The sequence below is a fragment of the Littorina saxatilis genome, unplaced genomic scaffold (assembly GCF_037325665.1).
Source record: "Littorina saxatilis isolate snail1 unplaced genomic scaffold, US_GU_Lsax_2.0 scaffold_734, whole genome shotgun sequence".
Classification (NCBI taxonomy): Eukaryota; Metazoa; Mollusca; class Gastropoda; order Littorinimorpha; family Littorinidae; genus Littorina; species Littorina saxatilis.
Genome location: NW_027128439.1, coordinates 1 through 9669, shown reverse-complemented (window position 1 = coordinate 9669; position 9669 = coordinate 1). Strand labels below are relative to the sequence as shown.

Below are 9669 nucleotides of genomic sequence, written 5' to 3'. Positions count from 1 at the left end.
TGTGAAATCCGTCACCCTATGGGAGGGGTGACGTCAAAATTGGTCATCACAGAGTTTGTGTAACACAGGAAGTTGTGAAATACGTCACCCTATGGGAGGGGTGACGTCAAAATTGTTCAACAAAAACATGATATGTCGCATTGTGCAGGGTCAACTGCAACAAACTCAAACCGAGCCATTCATACCTAGCTGTATTTGAGTGACTTATATACCCGACATTTTTATTTCTTATTTTTAGCACAGGTGTAGGAAAAATCATGAACCAAAATGTTATTTATTTTCTAATTTAACATTTTTTTTACAAATATGACCATGGTCTTTTAAACATACAGTGACATTAAACATTGTTATGTTAAAAAAAAGAAAAAAGAAAAAAAGCTTTTGTGCACAAATCAGAAAATACATTGTACATTTTACCTACAGGCCAAACCGTGAGTGTCTGTGGCAAAGCCCGACCCAGGAAATTGCACTGATTTTATATTTAGATCAGAGAGAAATTGTCAAGAACAGGCGCTTGCATTTGGATGTGTCCAATGATAGTAGGTTTGGTTGTGATCAATCAGAATAATGTAGGAATAAAAATGTATGACAGTTTAGTATGATGACATGTAATTCACATATGCTGAAATATGATATTATACATCATGTAATATTATTATGGCTGTTGCCATGACCATGAAACCCAACAAAGGTTTAATGTAATGTAATTCAAAATACCAAAACCGAGCACCTATTAATCTCGTCTTTGCGCGTGAAGATTGAGGCCGTCTGCCAGTAGCGGTTAGGTCATACAGTGGAACCCCTCTCTAGCGACCTTTAAAATGTTGACAAAAATCGGTCCTTGTGGAGGAGGGTCCTTACAGAGGGAGGGGGCGGAGTCAGGGGGCCACACAGAAAGTCAGATTTAAAAAAAAAAAGAAAACAGAGAAGTTTGAGTTGCTGACGACCGTTCTCTCTGAAAGCAAACTGCTTCGATTTCATGTTTGTCCTTGGTGTCCACCAGTTCTGGTGCATGTACTACCCTGGCCAAGTTTCCTCTCAAGACATCAAAGAGACCGCCCCAGTATACTCTACAGCCTCTGGGCGAACCACCTCTCATAGCTAAAACTGGGTCAATGACCCCTGGGAAGAAGGTCAGTGTCTATAAAAATTTTACTCCTAGGCCTGCGGCCAGGGGGGGGGGGGGAGTATACCGGTACCATTTGAGAATCAGACCAAATGAGAATTGAACCATTTGAGAACATCCTTTTTTTTTCAATCACTACATCGAAGGCCTGCGGCCCGGGGTTCACATGGGTTGGTTTGTTTGTTTGTTTCAAACCCACACCCATATACACACATTTCCCATTTAAACCATTTGTCGGCCCCCTGTCGATATTTATCGACTAAGTTCCTTGTTCTTTTTATATTTAGTCAAGTTTTGACTAAATATTTTAACATCGACGGGGAATCGAAACGAGGGTCGTGGTGTATGTGCGTGTGTGCGTGTGCGTGTGCGTGTGCGTGTGTGCGTGTGTTTGTGTGTGTAGAGCGATTCAGACTAAACTACTGGACCGATCTTTATGAAATTTGACATGAGAGTTCCTGGGTATGAAATCCCCGAACGTTTTTTTCATTTTTATATTTAGTCAAGTTTTGACTAAATATTTTAACATCGAGGGGGAATCGAAACGAGGGTCGTGGTGTATGTGTGTGTGTGTGTGTGTGTGTGCGTGCGTGCGTGCGTGCGTGCGTGTAGAGCGATTCAGACCAAACTACTGGGCCGATCTTTATGAAATTTTACATGAGAGTTCCTGGGATTGATATCCCCGAACGTTTTTCTCCTTTTTTCGATAAATGTCTTTGATGACGTCATATCCGGCTTTTCGTGAAAGTTGAGGCGGCACTGTCACGCTCTCATTTTTCAACCAAATTGGTTCAAATTTTGGTCAAGTAGTCTTCGACGAAGCCCGGACTTCGGTATTGCATTTCAGCGTGATGGCTTAAAAATTAATTAATGACTTTGGTCATTAAAAATCTGAAAATTGTAAAAAAAAATAAAAATTTATAAAACGATCCAAATTTACGTTTATCTTATTCTCCATCATTTGCTGATTCCAAAAACATATAAATATGTTATATTCGGATTAAAAACAAGCTCTGAAAATTAAATATATAAAAATTATTATCAAAATTAAATTGTCCAAATCAATTTAAAAACACTTTCATCTTATTCCTTGTCGGTTCCTGATTCCAAAAACATATAGATATGATATGTTTGGATTCAAAACACGCTCAGAAAGTTAAAACAAAAAGAGGTACAGAAAAGCGTGCTATCCTTCTTAGCGCAACTACTACCCCGCTCTTCTTGTCAATTTCACTGCCTTTGCCATGAGCGGTGGACTGACGATGCTACGAGTATACGGTCTTGCTGAAAAATGGCAGCTACTTGACTAAATATTGTATTTTCGCCTTACGCGACTTGTTATATTTAGTCAAGTTTTGACTAAATATTTTAACATCGAGGGGGAATCGAAACGAGGGTATGGTGTATGTGTGTCTGTCTGTCTGTCTGTCTGTGCGTGTGTGTGTGTGTGTGTGTAGAGCGATTCAGACTAAACTACTGGACCGATCTTTATGAAATTTGACATGAGAGTTCCTGGGTATGAAATCCCCGAACGTTTTTTTCATTTTTTTGATAAATGTCTTTGATGACGTCATATCCGGCTTTTCGTGAAAGTTGAGGCGGCACTGTCACGCCCTCATTTTTCAACCAAATTGGTTGAAATTTTGGTCAAGTAATCTTCGACGAAGCCCGGGGTTCGGTATTGCATTTCAGCTTGGTGGCTTAAAACTTAATTAATGACTTTGGTCATTAAAAATCTGAAAATTGTAAAAAAAATTAAAAATTTATAAAACGATCCAAATTTACGTTTATCTTATTCTCCATCATTTGCTGATTCCAAAAACATATAAATATGTTATATTCGGATTAAAAACAAGCTCTGAAAATTAAATATATAAAAATTATTATCCAATTTTTTTTTTCGAAATCAATTTAAAAACACTTTCATCTTATTCCTGGTCGGTTCCTGATTCCAAAAATATATAGATATGATATGTTTGGATTAAAAACACGCTCAGAAAGTTAAAACAAAGAGAGGTACAGAAAAGCGTGCTATCCTTCTCAGCGCAACGAATACCCCGCTCTTCTTGTCAATTAGGGCGGTGGAGTGACGATGCTACGAGTATACGGTCTTGCTGCGTTGCGTTGCGTTCAGTTTCATTCTGTGAGTTCGACAGCTACTTGACTAAATATTGTATTTTCGCCTTACGCGACTTGTTTTGATATATGTCTTTGATGACGTCATATCCGGATATGACGTCATCAAAGACATTTATCAAAAAAATGAAAAAAACGTTCGGGGATATCATAGCCAGGAACTCTCATGTCCAATTTCATAAAGATCGGTCCAGTAGTTTGGTCTGAATCGCTCTACACGCACGCACGCACGCACACACGCACGCACACACGCACGCACATACACCACGACCCTCGTTTCGATTCCCCCTCGATGTTAAAATATTTAGTCAAAACTTGACTAAATATAAAAACGGTGCCAAACGTCAATCTTGTCATGTTCTTTTGTCTTATTTTTCAGTGTACACGTGACGAAATCCACGTTATGCTATCCTGTGCTTATTGTTCCTTTTCACTGTCTGCTTTCAGTTCAAGTTTGCCGGAGAGTTGGGAATCCTGAGAGTGTGAGAACAGCTATCATGGCCGGTGTGACAAGCGGAGACATAGAGTGTCCAGTCTGCCATGACGATTTCACCAACCCCAAACTGCTGCCTTGCAACCACCTTGCGTGCCGTGACTGTGTTCTGTCTTGGCTACAGAAGGCAGGGGGACAGGGGGGTTGCCCCCTCTGCAGAGCCCCCATTCTCTCCTCCACTCAGCAAGGTCAAGGTCAGCTGGCCACAATGGTTGACTCGCTCTCTACTGACTTCGCCACCGCGGCTCTGGTGGAAAGTCACAAAGTTCTTAATGGTCCCCACGTTTGTGAGGTGTGCCAAAATAACGTCACTGCAACGTCATACTGTTTTGATTGCAGTATCAAACTCTGCAAGACATGCACCAGCCACCACCAGAAACTTCCTGTGTCAAAAGACCACACCCTGGAACGGCTCAATAAACTAACTGCAAAGCGATTGGCTGCCAACCGCCAGGCAACATGTAACAACCACTCCAATAGGCCGGCTGAACTTTACTGCTCCGCCCACCAAGAGCTTATGTGCATGCTGTGTGCTACAACCAATCATCGCAGCTGCCCAGAGGTGAAGGCCATCACAGATGTGGCGAGAGAGAAGAGGACAGAGCTGACACAACAGTCACAGAGACTGAAGGAGAAAGGAGCAGGACTGGCAAAACAGGTGTGTGTGTTCTCCGTCATTGTGTAGGTCCTGTTCAGTACGACCTGTCCCTTCCCGCCCCTTCCTCCCGTGCTGTCTGTGTTAGTACTTGTAAACATGTCTACGTGTCTCCAAGCTACTGTGCGGTTCACATGACCCCCATCAGCTGTCAGTCGATTGTTTTCCTTTTTGTTTAAAATGGCAATGCACGAACAAAGAGAAAATGAAATCGCGTGTGCAGAACGTTAAATCAATTTCCTATTTTGTTTCAATAGTACTGTAACACCTGTATTTTTGACACGTCATACTGTTCCAGATGAAGGCTGCCAAGGAGAAGTTCAAGGGCATGCACAAAAAGGCGGATGACGTCTTTGATGACCTTCAGCAGTGTAGTGAGAAGCGACGTCAGCAGGTCCATGACCTCATTCAAAAAGAAGAAGATGCAACAGTGACGTCACTTGCTGAAATGGAGAAAGCGCGGGCAGCGATGACGTCAAACTCTAGTAACATCGATCACCTGGTGACGTCAGCCCCTGATGACGCACTCCTGCAGATGCTGAATCAGCTGAAGTCACGTCTGGACGACCTTGAGTCAGAGAGTGGAACGACTGCCAAGGTCAAGGATGTGGGTGACATCGTATTTGACAGCCAGCTGCTGACCCGTCTGAAATCAGATCTGTCTAAACTAGGTAACGTCCTTTCTTTGTGCTCCGACTGTTGTTTCTCTTGTCAGTGCTGTTACGCAGTACAGAAGTTAAAACAGCCCCCACAGATACGGAAAACATGACTCAATTCTACTTTGTTTTACATCACAGTCTGATCACAGGATCCAGCTTATGAAGAGAGTTTGTACTCAATAATACTTCGTTACCTATCGCAGCCTGCTGACATAGCGCTTTGAGATAGTTTCTACGTGTCGTTCATTTCCGCTGTCTGCTTTCATGTGAAGACTTCTTAATCATGAGGGCGTGACCAAAGAAGCTTCTTCAATTGAGTGAGTGAGTGGGCAGTGTCTTCGATGGCTCATAGCATATATACTACTTCCCGCCGTTTTTAACGACTTTCAAGTTTGGGTTTTCGAAAGTACCTAGCTATGACACGAGTCGAGTGGCAAAAAACCTACACAGTGATTCCCGTCAAAATCAGTGCACCCGTTTCGAAGCTTTCGTCGTCATACCAACGGGCCACACACAGACACACGGGCAGACACATAGGCAAACATACGGACAGACAAACACACACACAAACCAGCTTAATAGATGATGATGATTTTTACACAGTCCATTGAAGGTCCTACGATGTTATTGTTTGTTCCAGGCAAAATACAAAAGCTACATCAGCAGACATCAGCATCACCATCAGCGACTTCCACAACGACCACCCCATCTTCAGGTAATGAACATTGTACACACAGTCAGCGCACGACGGGTTGGATGAATCGTGTCAGAAAGATTTGTTGCTTGACTTCTAGAGCAAAGAAACTTAGGTTCCTTCGGTTGATTTTTGGTACAGTTTTGATTGGTTCGTCGGTGATTTTCATTTATGTCGACTTTATTCGTTTGCTTTACTGTATTATTTACTTTATAAATATTATTGTGTTTGTTTGTGTGTTCGTGTGTGTGTGTGTTTGTGTGTGTGTGTGTGTGTGTGTGTGGGTGTTGGTGTGTATGTTTGTGTGTGTGTTTGTGTGTGTGTGTGTATGTGTGTGTGTGTGTGTGTGTGTGTGTGTGTGTGTTGACAGGACAAACAGCTACAGCCAAACCAAGGAGAGCAGACCTGGCAGCAGTCCTGAAGGTGGGGGGCAGGGTCAGGCGGGGACCGAACTGGACACAAGGCTGGTCTGTATTGCAAACTCGATACAATGAGGTAAGTGTTGGTGTCCCTGTGCTGTCTGACAGCTGTCTGTCTCACCTGCATCCTGAATCTGTCGTCAAAACAGAAGTTGCAACAACATGAAAACAAAAGGCGATGGGGGGGGGGGGGGGGGGGGGGGGGGGTGTGAAGGGGGGTAAAAGAAGACATGAATTGGTGAATATTATGTTCGGAACGCCCCTCCTGTCTTCTACCTGCCCTTTTCCTCCTTTCTGTTCTCGAGCCTACCCCAGCTAGCCCCCACAACACCCCCCTTCCCCTCCCTCCGCTTCTCTACTTACCTATCCCCTGGTCCCCTCATATTCCCCCCACCCCCACTTGTGTTGCACAGAGCAGTGAGCAGTTCCCTGCCCCCCTTCCTCTTGTTGGCTTCACATGAGTTACCTCCTCTCCCATCCCCCTTCTCTTCCCGAGCCCCCCGCCCCCCCCCCCCCCCCTCCACCCTGCCACTACTCCTTCCGTCACCACTTGTGTCCGGCAAAAAGTGATCATTTCGTTGTTCTTTTTACATTTAGTCAAGTTTTGACTAAAGGTTTTAACATAGAGGGGGAATTGAGACGAGGGTCGTGGTGTGTGTGAATACGAATACGAATGAATACGAATACGAATAAACTTTATTGTCATGTTTTTCCCAGTGCTGTTACGCAGTACAGAAGTTAAAACAACCCCCACAGATACGGGAAACATGACTCAATTTTACTTTGTTTTGCATCACAGTCTGATCGCATGATCCAGCTGATGAAGAGAAGTTTTACTCAATAATACTTTGTTAGCTATACAATGTAGCAGCCTACTGACATGGTGCTTTGAGATAGATTCTACATGTCGTTCATTTCTGCTGTCTGCTTTCATGTGAAGACTTCTAAATCATGAGGGCGTGACCAAAGAAGCTTCTTCTATTGAGTGAGTGAGTGGGCAGTGTCTTCGATGGCTCACAGCATATATATACCACTTCCCGCCGTTTTTAACGACTTTCAAGTTTGGGTTTTTAAAAGTACCTGTAGCTATGACACGAGTCGAGTTGCAAAAAGCCTACACAGTGATTCCCGTCAAAATCAGTGCACCCGTTTCGAAGCTTTCGTCGTCATACCAACGGGCCACACACAGACACACGGGGAGACACACAGACAAACAGACACACAAAAACCAGTTTTATAGATAAGATGATCTTTACACAGTCCATTGAAGGTTTTACGATGTGATTGTTTCTTACAGGCAAAATACAAAAAGCAACACCAGCAGGCATCAGCATCACCATCAGCGACTGCCACAACGACCACCCCATCTTCAGGTAATGAACATTGTACACACAGTCAGCGCACGACGGGTAGAATCAATTAGTTCGTCGGGGATTATCATATATGTCGACTTCTTCTGTTTGTTTTACCATATTATTTACTTTGTAAATATTATTGTGTGTGTTTGTGTGTGTGTTTGTGTGTTCGTGTGTGTGTGTGTGTGTATGTGTGTGTGTGTGTGTGTGTGTGTGTATGTGTGTGTGTGTGTGTGTTTTGACAGGACAAACAGCTACAGCCAAACCAAGGAGAGCAGACCTGGCAGCAGTCCTGAAGGTGGGGGACAGGGTCAGGCGGGGACCGGACTGGGTAACATGGCGAGGCAATGAGGTAAGTGCTGGTGTCCCTGTGCTGTCTGACAGCTGTCTGTCTCACCTACATCCTGACTCTGTCGTCTAAACAGCAGTGGCAACAAAACGAAAACAGAGGGAGAAGTAGCGCGGGAGGGGGAGGGGGTAAAAGAAGACATAATGTTGGTGAATATTATGTTCGGAGCGCCCCTCCTGTCTTCTGCCTGCCCTTTTCTATGACGGCCTACTAGCGCCAAAACTAAAAATTAGTAATTAACACGTGAAAGTTGCTCATTTTCACGAGAAAATTACAATTATGACGTTACTAATTTTCACGTGTTAATTACTAATTTTCAAGTGGTAATGTCTAATTTTCAGTTTTGGCTCGCCTCCTGACAGCTTACCAGTGCCAAAACTAAGAATTAGTCATTTTCACGCGTTAATTTTCATGTGCCTCGTGACTGTGGAGGTTCAATGCGCATGCTCGACTGTTACACCGGCCAGAGCAAAACATTCTTCGATTCGATACTTTTTTGGTCCATAGTTCTTTAATCCGATGCAATTTAACAATAAGAGCTGAGCGCATGTGTAGATAACTACAGCTGTCTGTCTGATAACTTGTTGATTAACGAATTCTATCGAAAGATATTTGTGAAAGTGTGTGAGTCTAGACCGCGAACAGAACGGTCTGCTAGTGGTCGGACCTTTAGCACACGTACGGCCGGCCAGACTGACGCCATTTTTCCTCTCTCGATTCGAACATTTTCGGATCGATTGTCCTTCACTAATACACTACAAAGCAGATGTATGGTGTAGTAGTGGAAATAAATATGAGGTATAGCTGTCTGCCCGACAACTTGTCGAATAAGGAATTATATTGAAAGATATATGTGAAAGTGTAAGACCACAGCCGATCAAAAGTCCGTCTGCTACGAACAGCTTCGATTCGAAAGTTTTCGGGGTCGATTAGGCCTATTCTTTTCCAAGATACCCAAAACACGTTTAAGGAAAGCGCTATTGCAGAAAACTGTGACATGCATCTTCACGTCGGATAACTTGCTCGATAAGGCCTTTTATTAAAAGATATTTCAGAAATTGTGTGAGAGTGATGTTTGACGGACGTTGTAGCGGACTCTTAAAATCCGACTACTGTGACCGAAAACGAGGTAAAAATAAAAATTAGTAATTAACACTGTAAATTACTAATTTTCACGTGAAAATGGTAACCCTAGGTTTTGGCACTATACTAGTAAGCCGTCATACTTTTCCTCCTTTCCGTTCTCGTTCCAACCCCAGCTAGCCCCCACAACACCCCCCCCCCTTCCTCTCCCTCCGCTTTTCTACTTACCCATCCCCTGGTCCCCTCGTATTCCCCCCACCCCCACTTGTGTTGCACAGAGCAGTGAGCAGTTCCTTGCCCCCCTTCCTCTTGTTGGCTTCACATGAGTTACCTCCCCTCCCATCCCCCTTTCTTCCCGGCCCGAGCTCCCCACCTCCCCCTCCACCCTGCCACTACTCCTTCCGTCACCACTTGTGTCCGGCAAAAAGTGATCATTTCGTCGTTCTTTTTACATTTAGTCAAGTTTTGACTAAATGTTTTAACGTAAAGGGGGAATCGAGACGAGGGTGGTGGTGTATGTGAAAACGAATACGAATTCTCTTTTCTCTCCGCATCAGATACCCCCCACCTCTCTCCCTTATCCTCCACAACTCCTACTTTTACCGTGATTACCACAGCCCCCCCCCCCCTCCCTCCCCACCGCTTGCCTCCCGAAGAAGAAATGAGCATCATGTTGGTCTCTGTTCTCCTTTCGCTACCC

The 9669-nt window shown here is 43.9% G+C and overlaps 1 protein-coding gene across 1 annotated transcript; it reads left to right on the top strand.

Moving 5' to 3' along the window:
* Positions 1 to 3759: 3759 nt before the first annotated feature.
* Positions 3760 to 7555, top strand: LOC138956790 (transcription intermediary factor 1-beta-like; the record flags this gene model as incomplete). The annotated part of the gene is made up of 4 exons (XM_070328058.1): positions 3760 to 4413; positions 4709 to 5081; positions 5710 to 5784; positions 7480 to 7555. Coding segments are annotated over exons 1-4 (1178 nt in total), but the record flags the coding sequence as incomplete, so codon positions are not given.
* Positions 7556 to 9669: the final 2114 nt, after the last annotated feature.